We start from the raw sequence: 21435 nt of genomic DNA, 5'->3' as shown, positions 1-21435 counted from the left end.
TCCGACTGGTGTGGCTGGAAGGGAAGGGCTGTTCCTCAGAGACGGCAGGGGTGAGGAAGGGCAAGATTCAGACAGCTGGATGTGAGGACCTACAGAGAGGGCTGAGAGGAAGGTTATACCCTGGTTCTGGGTCTGAGCGACAGGCAGCGTGGTGCTGTCCACAGTGACTGAGACAGGAGGTAGCAGAAAGGGTTGGGCAGTGGTGGGATCAGGGGCTCTGTGTTAGCCATATTTACTACGCCCTGCAGCTAGAAATGCTGGCGAGACAGGCTGAGACTTCAGGACGGACAGAAGACGACAGGTCTGGCGAAGAGGGGAGGTCTAAGCCTCGTCAGCACAGCGATTACCCACGGATAAGGTACTGGGGGACAAGGAACAGGAACAAAGGGCAGAGTCTATGGAACCCCCCGGCAGCAGCAGGGGGCATGAGGAGGGCCTCCCGAGGGATGATCGGAGAGGCAGGAGGAGAATCAAAAGAGGACAGAGTTGCAGGGGCAAGGGACAGGGAAGGTCAGTGGTGCCAGAAGCAGCAGAGGAGGGTGAAGATGGAACGTTGGCTCCGAGCTTTGGCTCGACAGAGGTCACTAGTGACTTGGGTGAGGCTGGGCTCAGCAGACACAAGGTGCATAAAATGGACTGAGGAGGGTCTGGGATGGGATTGGAGGAAACTGATTGTAAACAGAGTGCTGAGCTTAGCAGTGGAGAGGAGACGCAGTGGAGAGGTCAGCGGGTCATGGGGGGTGTTCTTAAGACAGAAGAGATGAAAATGTGTGTATTGTGTGGGGACTGAGCCCGAGGTGACGGAGAGCCAACAAGAAGCATTAGGGAGGGGATGTGGATGGGTGCAAGTGAACAGGGATAGTGGGAAGAGAAGGTGAGAACATTCTGTGTCTGTGACTAGGGAGAAGGAGTCCCAAGCTGTAGGAGGGAAAGGCAAGGCCATGTCTTGCTTAGCCAATGTTCTCTTGCAAGAAATTTGCTAGATCCTGTCTAGGAAGAGGGGCCAAGGGGAAGGATCTGAGGGTTGAGTCAGTCAGCTAGAGTTGTTGGTGTGGAGCTGGATCGGGCTGGAGAAGTAGAGCTGCTTGGCACAGGAAGATAGCACAAGGAAGAAGCAAGTTGCTGACATGGTCCCAGGGCTCCTGCCAGAGGTGCTGTGCAGCACGAGAGCAGGACTGCAGGATATTGGGGGTGTGGCAGGGCTGGGCCTGGCATGGTGGTGAAGGATGCAAGTGGGGAGGGGAGCACAGAACAGCAACAATCAACAACCAGCAGGGAAAAAGGGGATGAGAATACAGGGAGCAGAGTTGAGAGCCGCAGAGAAATTATCAGCACTGACGCAGTGAAAGTCACTGAGGGTTTGTCTGCAGTGCAGCGCAAGCCCTAGGTAGCAGAACTTGGTAAACCCAGGTCAGGAATTGGTGAACCTGGGGCTACCGCACCTGACTGCACTACATGGGATTAAGTCCAAACACCCATATCTCACACACCTTGGTGCCCTCTCAAAACAGAGCTGCTCAGCCCTTGGTGGAGCAGCGTGGAACTGTACAATGACAGAACTTGAAGGGACCTTGAGAGGTCATCAAGTCCAGTCTCCTGCCCTCCTCGCAGAACCACATATCGTCGAGACCACCCAGATAGATGTCTGTCTAACCCACTCTTAAACATCTCCAAGGACAGAGATCCACAATGCCCCACCCCAGAGCCAGCCAGTTGAAGACACTGCTTTCTTTGGTCACTGGCTGCCAGCAGTGCTGCAAAACATAAGCGATTATTCCAGTGTTTAACCATCCTGACAGGGAGCTTTTCCTAACATTCAGCCTGAATCTCCCTGGCTGCAGTTTAAGCCCAGGCTTCTTGTCCTATCCTCAAAGGTTAAGGAGAATAATTTTTCTCCCTCCTCCTTGTAACACTCTTTTAGGTACGCGAAAGCCGTTATCATGTCGACTCTCGGTCTTCTCATTTCCAGCCTAAACTAGCCCAATTTTTTCAATCTTCCCTCACAGGGAAGGCTCCCAGAGGACAAGTCCAGTGGGACCCATTTACACTGCAAAGCAAAAGGCTTTGAAACCTGGGATCTGGCTTGACAAAGGCTCAGACCCTCCAACCCCAGTGGGTGCCAGGGTCAGAACCCAGGTGTAGCAAAGTTTGTGCGTAGGTGGAAGAGAGAGCTTAGGCTTGCACCTGGGTTTGAGCTGTAAGCTTACACTTCTGTGTAGACATAGCCAGAAGGATCAAGTGACAGAGAGAGTGGGAACGGCTGCAAGAGAGCATGTGACTGGATAAGTCTGAACTCATTGCAAGACCATGGTGGGGGCACCAGGTCAAGTGGATGACTTTTCTGGGGTGTGGCAGCATGAACCAGCACTGCTTGTTAAGTGATGGGGTGAGGACGAGGAACCATACGGCTAAGAGGTCAGAGAGGTCACCGATATGGAAGGTGATGTAACGTTGTGTTAATGTCAATGGAATAAATGTTCCAAAAAGAGTCAAAGGTGTTAATATGACCCTGCCATTGACCAACATGAAACAGGATTTGATGTACAGAGACCTCGGCCTGCTTAGTCCCAAGGCAAAGGACACCATTAAGCATCTGCAACCTTTGATTAAAGAGAAAGAAAAGGAGGAAAACCAGTGAGAACAGTTGAAACACACAGTGTTCTACACAGCTTTCTGTTTAACAATAGCCCCTCTTCCCTTTACCTGTAGCTGAAGAGAGTTTTAGAAGGCAAACTCTTCCATGTGACAAGGTTAGACGGTATTTAAACAGAGCAAGAGCTGTTCTTTGGGGGGGAAGGGAAGGGTTAGGTGAGCTGGCCTGGAGCTGCTATTGTTGCTGCTGTTGACGTCTGATCCTGTTTTCTAAAAGAAAAACCAAGACAAACACACACAAAGTTGGGGGAGAAAAGAGCAGCAAAGATAGAAAATGCAGCTTCTGTCTCTGGTGATAACTCTTACTTGCAACTCCCGGCCAGAGTAACTGGCGCAGCACCTGGTGTGACCAGCCACTCTGAGGTCTGGTAAACTAGCTCCAGAGCCAGACAGATGAGGGCACTGCTTTTATCTGCCTTTTTGGTCACAGGCTCCCAGCAGTGCTGTAAAATATACAGTCTTATTATCAGACTCTTATTAGACAGAAGGCAAAAGGCGAGGGATAGGAAAGTGGGGATATAGGATAGAAAAGGAAAAGAAAACACAGGACTTGCTTCCGGGGACAGGGTTTGACAATGTCTCTGATCTCTGACAGTTTGGGATTTAACTGAAGCTGGTGGAGGAGGTGATGTTATTTGTAACCTTCTCTCTGGCCTGCTCCAGCTCAGGACATTGCGCAGGATGAGGACTAAAAAGGCCCAGTGGCATTACAGTGGATTGTGAGGGACTCAGGAGATGGTGGCGGTGGCAGCCAGGATGGGGGAACTTGCTTCTTCAGAGGCTCCTGTTTTTCAGTCGGCCATGATCTGTGTTCGTTTATTCTCCCCCAAAGTCTTTTTCTGAGGACCCCAAAAGAGGAGTTAGGCACAACAATTCAGCACTTCACTTCATTATTTTGTGCACACGTTGAGTCTAATTTCCAACCCACCAATGTTGGTCCATTGATTTTCAGTTCCCCAATTCTTGTCTACCTACCAGGCATGATCTGAACACAGTCCTTGATGTATACCAGGAGACCATTCTGTTGTGACTAATTCATTCTCTCTCCCTTCTGCACCTTTTGCCATTAACTTTTATTGTTGTAAGTTGTGAAATGTTATGAACTTTTATCCACTTCCCCTAAAGCAGGTGCCCAGCTGGGGTAGGTCTTAGTAGGCCCTAATTATCACTACACCAACCAAGGACGAATGTGATCCTACTTCCTTGGCTCCCACGCTGAGAGACCCAGAGAAGTGCCCCCCACCGTGATTTTGCTGAGAATGCCCCAGGTTTCCAAGAATACCCTGATTGTCACAGGATGAACTTGTGGAATGACAGAGGGCTCCAAATGCCATTTGGTCCTGTGACAGTGAGTCAGGCAGTTCTAGGTGGCAACCGAAGGCTGCTTTACACCACCAGAGTTACTACATTTCTTGAAAGCAGGGTGGGGCAGATTCACAAAGGCACCAAAGGATGCAAACACACAGGGGCCTCTTGAGACTTACAAAAGCACCTCAGTGAGTTAGGTGCCTCACTTCCATTTTTCTGCTCGATTAAAGAGTTCGTTATCAAATAGCAGTTCCCCATGGAGATACTTACAAAGTGTCGTCAAGTCACAGCTTAGCTGTCTCCTCCCTAAGCTAACTAAACAGGGCTCCTTGCGCCTGTTGCTACTAAGCAGGTTTTTCAACCATTTAATCAGTCTTGTGGCAATTCTCCAAACCTTCTCCAAAACATCAACATCCTTCTTCAACTGCAGACGCCAGCAGGGGCCGCAGTATTCAAGCCACCAGAGCTGAAACCAGAGGAAAACTAACCTCTCTGCTCCACCCTGAGACTCCCGTTTATGTACCTAGGACACATTAGTCCTTTTGGCCAGAGAATCGTATGGAGACTTCACGTACCAATGATCTGCCACGATACTGCTCAAGTCTTTTTTCAGAGTCAGTGCTTCCCAGGATGGAATCCCTCATTCTATAAGCTCCCAGTTTAGTGGGGGTTGATCCTGCTTCAGTGCCGGGTCTGGACTAGATGACTCCTGAAATCCCTTCAGCCCTAGGATTCTATGGCGTACATATTGTTCACTTGTGCCCAGCTTACCAAGCAATTCACATCACTCTGTATCAATGACCTGTCTTCTTCATTATTTATCATGTCCAGGACCGTTATGTCATCAGTAATTACTTTATATTTTCTTCCAGGTCACATACAGAAACGTTAAGTAGCACTGGGCCAAGAACTGATCCCTGCGGGACCCTATTAAAAAAACACCCAAAATGACAATTACCCATTTATAATTACATTTTGAGACCTGTTGGCCAGTTTTTAACCGATCTAAAGTTTGCTGTGTTCATTTTGTATTGGTCTAGGTTTTTAATCAAAATGTGAGGCTGTAGTAAGTCAAATGCCTTACCAAAATCCAAACATCAGCCCTATTGCTCTATCAACCAGACCTGTAATCTCATAGAAAATAGATATCAAGTTACTTTGACTGGATCTATTTTCTGTAAATCCATGTTGATTGGCAGTAATTACATTATCCTTCATTAATTCTTTATCAAATGTATCAGCTGTTCCATTATGTTGCCCAGGATCAATGGCGGGCTGGTGGGTCTATGATTACCCAAGTAATCCTGTTTACTCTTTAAAATATCAGCAGAACATTCTTCCCATCAGTTTTCTGTAACTTCTCCAGTGTTCCAAGATCTATTTACTATCAGCTTTAATGGCGCAAGGAATTTCTTGGTCAGCTTGTTTAAGAAAAATATTTCTATACAAAAATTACAGATGAATCTTTTGCAGATCTGGTGTAGCTGGTTATTTAAAAGAATTTAGTATCTTTTTCAGCCATTATGTGTTATAACTGAAAGGTTATACGCTAACGAGTAGCTGAAGAACAAACTCTTTGTTGGATAAAACTGTCTTTCGTGTACAGACAAAATTTCTCCGTCATACAGACAAAATTTCTCTATAGGATAAAATCTTCTCTCTGAAATAAAATTTTCTTCATCCTCTTTCCATAGGTTACCCCAAATCCCCACACTCAAATCAATTTGTCTCAATTTAAACATTTAAAAAACCTGGGAAATGAGTACTCACAAGGCTTGTTGTGAAATAGTTCAGGCTGGCACACATATAACACACTTGGCACAAACACACAACTGCAAGAGAATGAATAATAAAGCCCCCTTCCAATACATGGCCTCTTAGTTGTGCACTCAAAAGTGCTCACTTTATCACTGGTATCAGTACTGTCCACATTAGCAGATATCAGCTACAGCAGATGTGCCCCAAAAATTCTTGCTGCCAAGTGGCAGAGGACACCCTGGCATGTAAGTTTAACGGGCCTTTCTACGTTCACCAAAAGGGGTCATGTAAGGTATCTACTGAAAGCATCATGGTCACTGTGAAATGACTGAACAGATAATGTGTTAGGAGCTACATATGTATATAGAAAATTACGTTCTTAAAGCCCATAAGTTAAGACAAGTCACTAGAGGGTGATAAACGGGTTCTAATGAGGAAGGAGGTGGCAAACACCTATCTCTTTAACAGACCATTGTTCACTGTATGATCCTGCTCCAACTCAAACAGCATAAAACCCAATGCCCGTACATGCAGACTGGTTATGTTTGATGCCTGGGCCACGTGCAGGCCTGAGAATTTACAATGGGAAAGAGACTCCCAGACAGATTTCTAAAGAGGGGCTGGTAACGTTCTGTAACTGCACAAAATACATGGAGAAGGGACAATTTCACCCTTCAAGTCTGGGAAGACAAGGAACCAGCAGGTCTGATCGTAGGGAAGGAAAGGCTCAGCCATCCTGGCTGAAAACACTGAGGCGATGACTTGGGGTAAATTACCCTGTCAGACACAGGAGACTGTTTTGCGAGATGAGTTGAGGTTCTAGAAAGTGTTAAGACTTTCTTACTCTTCCCAGGTTCTTACTGCCATTCAAATCTCTGTTTGTTGGTAATAGGCTTATTCCTGTTTTCACTACAAATGTTAAGTGCCCTGCATTAAAGAGAGTAAATCCTGACTTGAAATTCATACGCTGGCATGTGCCACTCCTGTGGCATACCGAATCTTACGCCTTGATTAAACAGACCTTTATTGATATAACTACATCCCACAGGAGTATAAAACATCCACACCCATGAGCGACACAGTTATACTGGCCTCATCCCTGTGTAGCTAGTGTGTGTCAGCATGAGAACTTTCCTCACTGACAGAGCTACTGCCTCAACGCACAGTGGAATAACCACACTGGTGAGAGAAGCTCTCGCTCATCGGTGTAGACAGAGCGTCTTCACGCTGAGTAAACAGTGTGCCCTTGTAGCCAAGAAGGCTAACGGCATACTAGGATGCATTTGGAGGAGCACTGCGAGCAGATCTAGAGAAGTAGTTATTCCTCTTTATTCTGCACTGGTGAGGCCACATTTGGAATATTGTGTCCAGTTTTGGGTCCCCCAGTATAAAAAGGATGTGGATTTGCTGGAGCAGGTTCAGCAAAGGGCAACAAAAATGACTAAGGGTCTGGAGCACAAGACCTACGAGGAGAGGCTGAGGGAGTTGGGCTTGTTTAGTTTACAGAAGAGAAGACTTAGGAGTGATTTAATAGCACCCTTCAACTTCCTGAAGGGGAGCTCTAAAATGGAGGGTGAGAAACTGTTCTCAGTGGTGTCAGATGGCAGAACAAGGAGTAATGGTCAGAAGTTGAAGAGGGAAAGGTGTAGGCTGGATATTAGGAAAAACTACTTCACCAGGCAGGTGGTGAAGCATTGGAATGCGTTGCCTAGCGAGGTGGTGGATTCTCCACCCCTTGCGATTTTTAAGTCCCGGCTGGACAAGGTCCTGGCTGGGATGACTTAGTGGGGGTTGATCCTGCTTTAGGCAGGGGGCTGGACTAGACGACCTCCTGAGGTCCCTTCCAGCCCTAGGATTCTGTGATGTGGCCTCAGGGCAGCTGTGCAGCTGCAACGTTTTAAGTGGCAACTTGCCCTGAGAGTTCTGTGCGGGTTCACTGGAGCAGCGGTCGGACCCTCCAGAGAAACACTCGGAGGACATGGAGGTTGGTGTGTGTCCGTCACTACCCTGTACGGGGGAGTGAAGCCGGCAGAGCCTGTTAGGTAGTATTTGTGTTGCCAGAGGCTGGTGGCATCAGGAGACTGGCCCACAGGGGCACAGAAAGGTGGAAGCAAAGAGCCTTCCAACTTTGGGTACCTTGGGAGGCATCCAAGTGGTTTGCTGTGTTGGTTTGCTAAAGGTGCTCACAGATGCCAGAATCTGTAGCAAGCAAAATGAATACATCGGTGCATGGGCTGTGGTGTCCAATGCTCACGGGATGTTTCATGTGTAGCAACCTGAACTGGTTCATACACAAGTCAGAATTTTTTTACCTCAACACGCTTTAAGTTCAGGACACTGAGATGTTGTATCTGAATCTGCAACTTCTCCTCTTACCTGACACAAGGGATGTTGTTTGAAATGGCAAATTTACTGCAGATCTCCCGCTGGGACAGGAACTGGTTGAGGTCTCCGTTTTCCATGTATTCTGTTATCATGCACAGAGGGTCGTCACGCACGCACACACCCAGCAGACGGATGATATTGGGGTCCTTCAGCCGGGACATGATCTTGATCTCCTTTAGGAAATCATTTCTTAAAAGAGAAAGGCACACGTCTAATTCCTTGAACACTGTCCTCCTTGCCTTTGCTTGAGGAGTCTGGGAACAGTGAGGGAGACAGACAGGCTCTGACCACTAAGGATGGGAGTTTCTCTGATGTCACTAGAAGAGTCACTTGCGTTTCTCTCCCTGAATTATCTTCCCCCTGATTTCCCTTTATTCTGCTTTGTAGCCGCAGTGCAGGCTTAGCCACGCAGACTCTGCCAGCAGGGAGATCTTCTGAAAGGAGAAGTCAGGGAGAAGGTGCAGAGGCTAATCCAGATGTGGTGATGTCAAGGTCTCAGGGATACAGGAGGACACTAGCACCAGCCAGGAAGCGAAAGTTTCTGTACATCTGTCTATCCTGCCTCCATCACTGCAGTATAAGGCCAGGTTATTTTTCTATCAAGAGCTCAGTACTTCTATGGTTTCTCCTAGGATCTGCCAGACGGACCCAGCCCATGGGGCCTGGAGGGTAGTGTCTGTCACTGACAGCAACACAGGAAAGGGCGAGAAACCCAAGTGCAGGCCCTCATGGGAAACCGGCTCTCTGGAAGCATTTCCTCCCAGTCCCCAATACTTGGAAGTCGGCTCATGCCCATATAAACTCTAGAGGGTTTTCTCTGGTGTCAGGTCACTGTAGATGGTCCCATTCTCTACAGAAATGTCCAGTTTCTCTCTAACTGGCCAAGCGTGTTATCATGTCATTGCTGATAACTCACACGCTCTTCAGAGTACTCATCCCACACCGTGTCTCCGTGGCCCTCTCCTGGACTTGCTCCCCCATCTCTGTGCACTGCACGAGAGGCCAAGCCCCACTGCGCCCTACTGGATGGAGGAGGGACAGTATACAATACGACATTATTAATCACACCTGCCCATCATGGATGACCTATAGCCCTGGGCTCATTAGCATCACTCAGTAACCTGGAGAACAGTGACATCCTGCTGCTCCCCCTCTGTTCTAATGCCCATTCATACACCACCTGCCCACTGGTGTGCACACCCAGGGCTGAATCGCCTCTCACCTTCACAAGTGCAAATCTGGAAGAGATCCACTGAACTGAATTTGAATTGAATTTCTGAATCTGAATTTCAGTTTGCTGGGCTGATTGTCTGCTTGAATTTGAATTCCACTTACTGTGGCAGTTACCGCGCGCGTGTGAGAGAGAGAGAGAGAGAGAGAGAGAGAGAGAGGGGATCGGGCACCTTCCCCTGTGACTCACCAAAGGAGAAAAGGCTTCACAAGCCAGAGGCTAGCAACCAGTGGCAGCATGACCAGCTGGGAGCTGCAAACAGGGGCTACTATTAGGGGAGTTTGCCTGGGATTTCATCTTGGGGGGAGCCCCATATTATTATTTGGCTTCTTTTTATAGTTTTGTTTCTCTTCTGCCCTTCAAGGAGGCACGAATATCGTCTGAGGGAATTGTCTGGAGAAAGGGAAAATGGACAGTGACAAGCCTAATGACAAGTCAGCTGTTGTGACCTGCACAGTGTGTCCCGTGTTTGTCTTCCTCCCACAAGACAGAAGGGATTTTGTACGTACCAAGTGCAAAGTGGTGACCCTCTCGGAAGAGAAGGTTAGAGAACTTGAGGCGCAAATATCAACTCTCTGGTCCATCAGAGGAGGTGAAGAGTTCCTCAACAGAAGGCCACATAAGCCCTGCCGGCCCAGGAGGCTGCACAGCCAGTTAGGGCTGTACAAACTGAGGAGGAAAACTGACAGCATGTAACCTCCAGGAGAAGAAAGCCAATTCTGGTATCTCCAATTCCGGTCTAGATAAGCAACTGCTTTCAAGCTCTCTGCATGGGTGACATGGTGGAGAATGTGGTGACAGAGACCTCTCAAAGAAGGGATCAGAAAAAGACCCCACTGACTGAAAGTCCTGGGATGAGTATTCCTAGGGATGGGAGTTCTACGAACAGCATCCCCAAAAGAAGAAGAAGGGCGGTGGTGGTCAGGAACTCCCTCCTAAGAGGGACGGAGTCAACCATCTGCCATCCAGACCTGGAATCTCAGGAAGTTTGCTGCTTACCAGGAGTTAGAATCCAGGATGTGACAGAGGGCCTTCCAAAAATCATGAAACCTGCGGATTATTACCCCTTCCTACTTCTCCATATAGGGACTAATGACACAGAAAAGAACAACCTTGAGCACATCACTGAGGATTATGTAACTCTGGGACGGAAGATAAAGGAATATGGAGTGCAAGTGGTGTTCTCATCCATCTTTCCTATTGAAGGACGGGGTCCAGGTAGAGATCCTCAAATCGTGGAAGCAAATGTGTGGTTGAGCAGATGGTGTTGGAGAGAAGGATTTTGTTTCTTTGACCGTGGGATTCTGTTTCAGGAACAAGGATTGCTAAGAAGTGACAGGATCCAGCTAACGAAGGCTGTGTCTACACGTGCACGCTACTTCGAAGTAGCGGCACTAACTTCGAAATAGCACCCGTCGCGGCTACATGCGTCGGGCGCTATTTCGAAGTTAACTTCGACGTTAGGCGGCGAGACGTCGAAGTCGCTAACCTCATGAGGGGATCGGAATAGCGCCCTACTTCGACGTTCAACGTCGAAGTAGGGACCGTGTAGATGATCCGCGTCCCGCCACGTCGAAATTGTGGGGTCCTCCATGGCAGCCATCAGCTGCGGGGTTGAGAGACGCTGTCTCTCCAGCCCCGGCGGGGCTCTATGGTCACCGTGTGCAGCAGCCTTTAGCCCAGGGCTTCTGGCTGCTGCTGCTGCAGCGGGGGATTCATGCTGCATGCACAGGGTCTGCAACTCGTTGTCGGCTCTGTGGATCTTGTGCTGTTTAGTGCAAGTGTGTCTGGGAGGGGCCCTTTAAGGGAGCGGCTGGCTGTTGAGTCCGCCCTGTGACCCTGTCTGCAGCTGTGCCTGGCACCCTTATTTCGATGTGTGCTACTGTGGCGTGTAGGCGTTCCCTCGCAGCGCCTATTTCGATGTGGTGCTGCGCAACGTCGATGTTGAACATCGACGTTGCCAGCCCTGGAGGACGTGTAGACGTTATTCATCGAAATAGCCTATTTCGATGTCGCCACATTGAAATAGGCTACTTCGATGTAGGCTTCACGTGTAGACGTAGCCGAAGAGAGGAAAGAGTATTTTTGCGGGCAGGTTTGCCAACCTAGTGAGGAGGGCTTTAAACTATGTTCATCAGGGGATGGTGACACAAGCCCTGAGGCAAGTGGGGAAGGAAGAAGATACAACAAAGGAGAACCACTCATTCAAACGGAGAAAGTAGGCCAATCAGCTTATTATCTAAGGTGTGTGTACGTAAATGCGAGAAGCCTGGGAAACAAACAGGAAGAATTAGAGGCCCTGGCGCAGTGAAAGAAGTGTGAGGTGATTGGAATAACGGAGACATGGTGAGATTACTCACATGACTGGAGCACGGTCATGGAGGGATCAGGAAGGACAGACACGAGAGAAAAGGAGGAGGAGGAGTTGTGCTGTGTGTGAGGGAGCAGTGTGATTGCTCAGAGCTCCAGTGTATGGAGGGAGAAAAGTCAGTTGAGTGTCTTTGGGTTAAGCTTAGAAGCGGAAGCAACACAGGCGATGTTGTGGTTAGTGTCTGCTATAGGCCACCACTTCAGGTAGATGAGGTAAATGAGGATTTCTTCACACAACTATGAGAAGCATCCAAATCACAGGCCCTGGTTCTCATGGGAGACTTTAATCACCCAGACATTTGTTGGGAGACCAATACAGGAGCACACAGACAATCCAGGAAGATTTTGCAGAATGTTGGGGATAACTCCCTGGTACAAGTGCTGAAGGAACTGACCAGGGGCCACGCACAGCTTGACCTGCTGCTCACAAACAGGGAAGAACTAGTAGGAGAAGTGGGTGAAAACCTGGGCTGCAGTGATCGTGAGATGGCGGGTTCCAGGATTCTGACGAAAGGAAGAAAGGTGAACAGTAAAATACAGACAATTGATTTCAGAAGCGCAGACTTCGACTCCCTGAGATAACTGATGGACAGGATCCCTGGGGATGCTAATATGAAGGGGAAAGGAGTTCAGGAGAAATGGCAGTACTTTAAAGAAGCCTTACTGAAGGCTCCCAATTATAGGAAGGATGCGGATACACTGGAGAGGGTCCAGCGGAGGGCGACCAACATAATTAGGGGGCTGGAGCATATGACTTTGGAAGAAAGGTTGAGGGAATTGGGACTGTTTAGTCTGCAGAAGAGAAGACTGGGGGGACTTGATAACAGCCTTCAGCTTACTGAAGGGAGGTTGCAAAGAGGCTGTTCACAGTGGTCACGGATGGCAGAACACGGAACAATGGTCTCAAGTTGTGGTTGGAAAGGTCCAGGTTGAACATTAGGAAAAACTTTTTCACTAGGAGGGTGGTGAAGCATTGGAATGGTCTCCCCAGGGAAGTAGTGGAGTCTCCAGACCTGGAGGTGTTTAAGTCTCACCTCGACAGAGCCCTAACGGGGCTGATCTGATGGGTTTGGTCCTGCTTAGAGAGGGGGCTGGACTCGATGGCTTTTTAGGTCTCTTCCAGCTCTATTTTCTATGATTCTATGATTCACAGGAACAAACCATCCGGATGCGCAGTAAGAAAACCAAACATGGTAGGCAACCAGCTTGGCTTAACAGGGAAATCCTTTATGACTTTAAACTAAAAAAGGATGCATGTAAGAAGTGGAAACTTGGACAGATGACTTAGGAGGATTATAAATATATGGCTGGAGAATGCCGGGGGTAATCAGGGAAGCGAAAGTACAACTGGAATTGTAGCTAGCAAGGAATTTGAAGGGGAACAAGAAGGGTTTCTTCAGGCATGTTAACAATAAGAGGATTATCAGCGAGGGGCTATTACTGGATGAGGGAAGTAACCTGGTGATAGATGGCTTAGGAAAGGCAGAAGTACCTGATACTTTTTTTGCCTCAGTTTCACGGACAAGGTCAGCTCCCAGACTACGGCACTAGGCAATGCAGTTTGGGAAGGAGGTGGACAGCCCTCAGTGGGGAAAGAACAGGTTAAGAGCTTTTAGAAAAGCTAGATGCACACAAATCCATGGGTCCAGATTTAATTCATCCAAGGGAACTGAGGGAATTGGTTGATGTAATTGCAGAGCCTTTGGCTACTATCTTTGAAAACTCATCGAGACTGGGAGAGGTCGCGGATAAGTGGAAAAAGGCAAATGTAATGCCCCTCTTTAAAAAAGGAAAGAGGTAGTATCCAGGGAACTATAGACTGGACAGCCTTACCTCAGTCCCCAGAAAAATTGTGGAAGGGATCCTCAAGGAATCCATTTTGGAGCACTTGGAAGAGGGGAAAATGATCAAGAGTAGTCAACATGGATTCATCAAAGGAAAGTCATGCTTGACCAATCTAATTAGATTCTATGATGGGGTAACTGGCTCTGTGGACATGGGAAAGTCAATGGATGTGATATACCTTGGCTTTAGCAAAGCTTTTGGTACAGTCTCTCACAACATTCTTGCCCATAAGCTAAGGCAGTATGGATTGGATACATGGACTGTAAGACTGACAGAAAGCTGGCTTGATGGACAGGCCCAAAGGGTAGTGATCGATGGCTCAATGTCTGGTTGGCAGATGGTTTCAAGTGGAGTGACCCAAGGACTAGTTCAAGGGCCAGTATTGTTCAACATCTTTATTAATGACTTGAATGAGGGGATGGATTGCACCCTCAGCAAATTTAACACTAAGGAAGGGAGTCAGAAAGACATGTTGGAGGGTAGGGATAGGGTCCAGAGTGACCTAGACAAATTGGAGGATTGGGCCAAAAGAAATGTGATGAGGTTCAACAAGGACAAGTGCAGAGTCCTGCACTTGGGATGGAAGAATCCCAAGCACTGTTACAGGCTGGGGACCGGCTGGTTAAATAGTAGTGCAGCAAAAATGGACCCTGGGGATTACAGTGGATGAGAGGATGAATATGAGTCAACAGTGTGCCCTAGCAGCCAAGATGGCTAACGGTACATTGGTGTGCATTAGGAGAAGCATTTCCAGCAGAACAACAGAAATTATTATTCACCTGTACTCTGTACTGGTGAGGTCACATCTGGAGTATTGCGTCCAATTCTGGGCCCCCAAGTATAGAGCCATTGGAGAGGGTTCAGTGGAGGGCAACGAAAATGTTTAAGGGGCTGGAGCACATGACCTATGAGGAGAGGCTGAGAGATTTGGGCTTATTTAGTGTGCAGAAGAGAGGACTGAAGTGTATTCAAGAGCCTTCAACTTCCTGAAGGTGGGTTCAGAAGATGATGGAGAGAAACTGTTGTCAGTGGTGACAGATGGCAGAACAAGGAGCAATGGTCTAAAGTTACAGAGGGGGAGGTGTAGGTTGGATATTAGGAAAAACTACTTCACCAGGCGGGTGGTGAAGCACTGGAATGTGTTACTGAGAGAGGTGGTGGAATCTCCATCCCTAGAGGTTTAAGTCCTGGCTTGATAAGGTCCTGGCTGGGATGATTTAGTTGGGGTTGATCCTGTTCTGGGCAGGGGACAGGACTCGATGACCTCCTGAGGTCCCTCCCAGCCCTTGGATTCTATGTTGCTGAGAAGCGAGCAAAGCTGACCTGTTTACAACTAATGTGAGAGCAGAATCAGGTGTCATTCTCAGACTGCTGCTGCTGCTGCTTGGGGTCACGTGGTTACCTGGCTGTTTTGTTGACGTTGGATCTCAGCATTTTCACCGCCACGAGAACTGGTTGGCTGGTGAGCTCCGTGGAGGAGAGTCCCAAAAATTCAAATAAGCCATCAGCTTCACACAGGTGCACCTGGAACAGGGAGAGAGCGTCAGCCAGGAACACACACATGCAGGCCAGAGAGGAGGAATGAACACAACCCACTGCAGCTAATGCTATTTAACATTGCCTGAATTATGCCTTGAAAGTACATTTCAGGGAGTTTTGTCTCTTTTCTTTTCCTAATTAGAAAAATTTGAAATACTGGCCCTGGATTCAGCAAACAGATTTGTTATTTGGTGGGTGATTTTGAGCGGGACACGCAAGGAGCAGCATGAGAGAGGGAAGAGCAGGAGAACTCTGGCTGCAGAGCCATGGGAGAAGCAGGGGGAACCAGGTGTGCAGCTAGCAGGGCAGTGTCTAGAAGGCTGCGTGGTCTGTGAAGGACACCAGGCACGGAAAGGCCCGGACCCATCGGTGGTGCTTGAAGGGAGCCAGCAGAGGTGAGTTCTGGATTTGCGGGGTTGGGGCGGGCGGCAACGGGAGAAGGTAGAACTGGGGGTGGGGGGCAGTGGAGGGGGAGGACAGGAAGTGGAGTCGATGGTGACAGTGTGAGAATGAGGAGGGATGGAGGCTGGGAAAGGGAAGGAGAAATGGGAACAGGCGGAGGACTGCAGTGGTCAGGGCTGAGGAGCCCTGGGAGAACAGGGCTGTGGAGATGGTGAGCAAGCCTGTGGGAGCTCAGGCCAGGCTGCCCAAGGCTCCTGACACAAAGCAGCGGAGGGAGAATGCAGAGATCGGGGTCTCTCAGTGCAGGGGTCTGTCTGCACTGCCGGCTCCCTGGCTCAGCGCAGGGACCAAGAGAAAATCTACAGACACCCCTCCCAGGATGTCAGCTGCAGCTCTGTGCTCGGGTGCTGGAACTGGGGGCGCAGTGGGTCCTGCAGCACCCCCTGCATTGAAGTGGCTGCCATTATAAAGAGGGTTTCCACAGTCCTCAGCTCCCCCTGTATCCCTAGTCGTTCCAGCTCCTTGGGTACGGGAGCTCTGCCCTAGCACCAGAGTGTGGGGCAGGGTGGACACTGCAGGCAGGGAGCCTGGCAGGCTGGCTGTGCCAGGGCCGTTCTGCTGCAGGGGAAGGTGCCCGTACCTCTCCGAACTGCCCTTCCCCCAGCTTCTCTTTGAGGCGCAGCTGCTGCCGGGGGAACTCGCCCACGGAGATGTCCTTCTTGGTGAGCGAATCGACCGTGAGGGCCGGCACAGCGTACATGTTATTGCCCGTCACGCCCTGCAGGCTGATGATGTCGGTCTCCGCGTAGTGAGGCACATTGTTCTGGAAGCCCTGGTGTGGGGTGGACTTGGTGAGGTCGGGCTCCGCATAGTCACCGCTGCAGGCTGAACAAAACCAAAGACCTGGTGAGTACCACACGCCTGCCTGCTGCGAACCCCAGGTGGAGGCGGCTGCCGGAGCTGACCCTGGGCAGCTTGTCTCAGACCCAGGTTTGCTGCTCGGGCCTGCTGGAGATTCTGCTCTCATTGTCACTGGCTTGCTCTGGTAAAGGGCAAACATCCATATCCCCACAAAAGTGTGAGTGGAGGGCCCCAGTTAGTGTCTCGCTTGCGTTAAATGGCCATCACCCAACTCCAAGCACAACTGGACAGCCCCACGGGTGACAGAGGGCAGCTCAACGCTCCATGGTGCCGACCGCGGAGCCAGCTGCACTGGGAATGCAGCCAGGGGCTCCTCCCCCTCTCCCCATCTCCAGGACAGATCCACAACGCACCCCACAGGTGCCGGCCCTCAGCTCAGGGCAAGAACTCGCCTGGTGCACAACGGTCTTGAGCTAAAATTTCCCCTGGATGCTGAAGGGAGCAGCGCCCCTTGTGCCAGCCTGCCACAGCTGTGGTGCACAGGTCATTTGTGCTGCTCCGCCTCCATTGTAAAGGGCAGGGTGCAGCACACCCAGGAAGGGGCTCTAGCTCTGGAAGAGGCTGCTCCCCAGGCTGAAATAGCCCAGGTCCATTGACCTTCTGGGCACACCGTGGGACACGTCAGTCCCCATGGGCCGGGGCAGAGGCAGCTCTCTGAGAGAAAGGAAGGTGAACTCATTGCTTTCGGGAGGCAGAGAGCCTGGGTAAGTCCCTTTTCTATTAGTCTGGTATAAATCTAATGCACTACAATTATGTACCAGACAAACCCCGTTACCAAAGGAAAGCCGCCCAGCTTGCGAAGTCCGGAAGTGCTCAGCCAGGAAAACCTCTGCCTCTCCTCTGAGCTGAACGGTAGGGAACAGCCCCCAGGAATGCTAGTGAGCAGCCCCCACAAACACCAGTGAACGTGCCGTGGGGAAGCTGCCGATGCCACGCGCCCCTTTCTTCACTTACGTAGTCCACTGGGCTCACCATGAATAAAGTTCACAACTTTCACAGCCTCATCACAGGCCTGTCAGTTCCACTGGCCTCCTTTTTGCAGCTCCTCAGCAAAGTGAACAGACCCACCTGGCGTGTGGTGCTCCTGTGGCACCCTGGCTAATATAAGCCCCGTGATGTCAATCCAGGCAGAACTGTCTGCTGTAAGAGTCAAAGAGCTTCCTTCCCTCCCTCCCTTCCCATGCAACACGGAGGCAATGTGGCCCAGCCCTCTGATCTCTCACTCACTGCTCCCCTCCATGTATCTTCACCTCCCCGCCACGTGTAACCAAACATGAATGTTCATCTGATCATAGCTGCCTTCGAGGGCACAGCCAGGAGCCCTGACGTCCGTCTGACCAAGCGGGTCTTTGCCCACGAAAGCTCATGCTCCAAAATATCTGTTAGTCTATAAGGTGCTACAGGACTTCATGTTGTTTTTGCGGCTACAGACCCAGACAGCTACCCTCTGATAGCTGTTACCCCAAAGGGCACAGGGCTCCCGGGCGGCAGGCTGGACATTTTGTTTTGCCAGCCTTGAGTTACACTGCTCAGTAAGTGCACAGGATGGATGGTGTTCAGGGGACATGGCAGCCTTCTTTTGTCCTGAACACTGAGTCCGCTGCCTTTCACCTTATTTGCTGCTCACCATACGCTGACCAGGGAATAATTCATGTTCTCCTGGGAGCTGCTGTGATGCTCAACACTGCAGGACATGAACCTCCCAGACATTCATGACTTAATCCTCACCACTCCCCAAGACACGGGAACATGACTGTAAGCCCATTTGACAGAGGGGCACTGAGGCCCAGAGAGATTTAGGTCAGATGTTACAAAGATCCCCAGTCCTTTGCCATGCTTCCAAGACCGGACCCAACTTGAGACACCTACAGCTTGAAGCTCCTGACCTTCTTCATACCCTTCCTTCTAGCTTCTGCTGAGTAGAAGGCGGGAACAATACGGACTCCAGCCTCTCACGCTGTACAGCCCCTTCTCCCTTACCATCCTTCCTGTGCACTGACTGAGGCCAGGGTCCTGTGGGAAAGGGCGTATGTGACCATGTAAGAACATAAGAAGAGCTACACTGGGTCACACCAATGGGCCATCTAGCCCATGTCCTGTCTTCCGACCGTGGCTGATGCCAGGTGTTCCAGAAGGAAAAAATAGAACAGGACAATTGTCAAGTGATCCACCTGCTGCCATCTAGTCCCCAAGCATCTGGCACTCCAAGGGTTAGGATCACCCAGAGCAAGAACCGGGCTAAAGGCAAACGACGGACCCGTCCAACTCTTTTTGAACCCAGTCAGAATTTTGGCTGTCTTATTAGCTATCCCTGTCCTCATGGTTCCTAATGGTCTGGTAGATTTTCCAGTGCTGTGGAATAGTTAGCTGACTTTTTCAGAAAACTATCCACAATTGCTTGAACATCTTTTTCCTGAGTACCGACAGCAAAGTGAGAGCCCATCAGTTTGAATGTACAGTTGGGATTATGTTTTCCAATGTGCATTACTTTGCATTTATTAACACTGAATTTCATCTGCCATTTCGTTAACCAGTTATGTGAGATCTCTTTGTAGCTCTTCTCAGGTCTGCTTTCTTGAATCCTTTTGAATCATCTGCCAACGTTACCACATCACTGTTCACAACCTTTTTCCACATCTTGCACAGCACTGGTCCCAGGACAGACCCCAGTGTGATACCACTACTTATCATAGAATCATAGAGTCCTAGGGTTGGAAGGGACCTCAGGAGGTCATCGAGTCCAGCCCCCTGCCCAAAGCAGGACTGACCCCAACTAAATCACCCCAGCCAGGACCATGTCAAGCCAGGATTTAAAAACTTCTAGGGATGGAGATTCCATCTCCTCTCTAGGTAACACATTCCAGTGCTTCCCCACCCTCCTGGGGAAATAGTTTTTCCTAATATCCAACTTACACCTCCCCCTCTGTAACTTCAGACCATTGCTCCTTGTTCTGCCACCCATCACTACTGTTAACAGTTTCTCTCCATCCTCTTTAGATCCCTCTTTCACAAAGCTGAAGGCTGCTGTCAAATCACCCTCAGTCTTCTCTTCTGCAAACTAAATAAGCCCGAATCCCTCAGCCTCTCCTCATAGGTCATGTGCTCCAGCACCTTAATCATTTTCACTGCCGTACGCTGAACCCTCTCCAACGTGTCCACATTCGTCCTATACTGGGGGCCCCAGAACTGGACACAATACTGCAGATGTGGCCTCACCAGTGCTGAGTAAAAGGGAATAATAATTTCTCTAGATTTGCTGGAAATGCTCCTCCTAATGCACCCCAACATGCCGCTAGCCACCTTGGCTACAAGGGCACAGTGTTAACTCATAGCCACCCTCTCATTCACTGTAATCCCCAGGTCCTTTTCTGCTGCACTGCTACTTAGCCAGCTGGTCCCCAGCCTGTGACAATGCTTACGATTCTTCCGTCCTAAGTGCAGAACTATGCACTTCTTGCTGAACCTCATCAGATTTCCTTTGGCACAATCCTCCAATTTTCTAGGCCACTCTGGACCCCATCCCTACCCTCCAGTGTCTCAACCTGACCTCCTAGCTAAGTGTCATCTGCAAATTTTCTGAGGGTGCACCCCATCCCCTCATCCAGGTCATTAATAAAGACATTGAACAATACCGGCCCTAGAACTGACCTTTGGGGCACCCCACTTGAAACCAGCTGCCAACCAGACAGTGAGCCATTGACCACTAACCTTTGGGCCCATTCGTCAAGCCAGCCTTCTATCCACCTTACAGTCCTTGTATCCAATCCATACTTCCTTAACTTATGGGCAAGAATGTTGTGGAAGTCTGTATCAAAAGCTTTGCTAAATTCAAGGTATATCACATCCATTGACTCTCTCATGTCCACAGAGCCAGCCACCTCATCACTGAAGTTAATCAGATTGGTCAGGCACGACTTGCCCATGGTGAATCCACGTTGACTATTCTTGATCACTTTCCCCTCTTCCAAGTGCTTCAAAATGGATTCCTTGAGGATCCCCTCCATTAGGTTCCCAGGTACTGAGGTGAAGATGACTGAACTATAGTTCTCTGGATTGTCCTTCTTTCCTTTTTTAAAGATGGGCGCTATATTTACCTTTTTCCAGTCATCCAGAATCTCTCCTGATCTCCACGAGTTTTCAAAGATAATGGTCAAAGGCTCTGCAATGACATTTGCCAATTCCCCCAGTACCCTTGGATGCATTACATCTGGACTCATGGATTTGTGTACTTCTAACTTTTCTAAATAGCTCTTAACCTGTTCTCTCCCCACCGAGGGCTGCCCACCATCTCATATTGCATTGCCTAGTGCCGTAGGTTGGGCATTGATCTTGTCTGTGAAGACTGAGGCAAAAAAAAGCATTGAGTAGTTCACCTTTTCTGCATCATCTTTCACTAGTTTATCTCCCGAATCCAGTAATGGTCTCACACCCTCCCTGATAACCCTCCTGTTGTTAACATGCCTGTAGAAACCCTTCTTGTTACCCTTCACATTTCTTGCTTGCTGCAGTTCCAATCGTGTTTTTGCTTTCCTGATTACCCCTGGCATTCTCCAGCCATATATTTATACTCCTCCTTTCTCTTCTGTCCAAGTTTCCACTTCACATATGCATCCTTTTTGAGCTTGAGTTTGTCAAGGATTTCCCTGTTAAGCCAAGCTGGTTGCCTACCATGTTTGCTTTTCTTACTGTGCATCAGGATGGTTTGCTCCTGGGGCTTCAGTAAGACTTCTTTAAAATACTGCCATTCTGAAAAGTGGCCATTTTTTCCTACCATGGGTGAGTCTGCACTAGCCAGCTACTGCGAAGTAGCTGTCACAACGTCGAAATACCATGCGTCGCATCTACATGCACCGTGTGCTATTTCGACATTGAAATCGACGTTAGGAGGTGAGACGTCGAAATCGCTATTCCCATACGAAGGTGGGAATAGCGCCCTACTTCAATGTTCAACGTCGAAGTAGGGCACGTGTAGACGATCTGGTCCTGCTACTTCGAAATAGCGGGGTCCTCCATGGTGGCCATCA

The 21435-nt window shown here is 49.3% G+C and overlaps 1 protein-coding gene across 3 annotated transcripts in view; it reads right to left on the bottom strand.

Moving 5' to 3' along the window:
• Nucleotides 1-21435, bottom strand: part of LOC142023773 (discoidin domain-containing receptor 2-like) — a 98376-nt gene that overhangs the window by 10306 nt on the left and 66635 nt on the right. The window contains exons 12-15 of one of the 3 annotated variants that reach the window (XR_012648307.1): nucleotides 16131-16375; nucleotides 14952-15073; nucleotides 8095-8292; nucleotides 2704-2862 (exon numbers count right to left, since the gene is read on the bottom strand). Coding sequence is in view for 2 of the 3 variants with exons in the window: in XM_075015043.1 (XP_074871144.1) it covers nucleotides 8095-8292; nucleotides 14952-15073; nucleotides 16131-16375 (565 nt within the window). In the remaining variant the exon portion in view is untranslated. The remainder of the gene's footprint in view (nucleotides 1-2703; nucleotides 2863-8094; nucleotides 8293-14951; nucleotides 15074-16130; nucleotides 16376-21435) is intronic. The other 2 variants (XM_075015043.1, XM_075015042.1) reach the window with 2 other exon arrangements.

The sequence above is a fragment of the Carettochelys insculpta genome, chromosome 21 (genome assembly GCF_033958435.1).
Source record: "Carettochelys insculpta isolate YL-2023 chromosome 21, ASM3395843v1, whole genome shotgun sequence".
NCBI classification, from domain to species: Eukaryota; Metazoa; Chordata; order Testudines; family Carettochelyidae; genus Carettochelys; species Carettochelys insculpta.
Note: the sequence above shows the minus strand (reverse complement) of the source record. Positions and strands in the feature narration are given on the sequence as shown.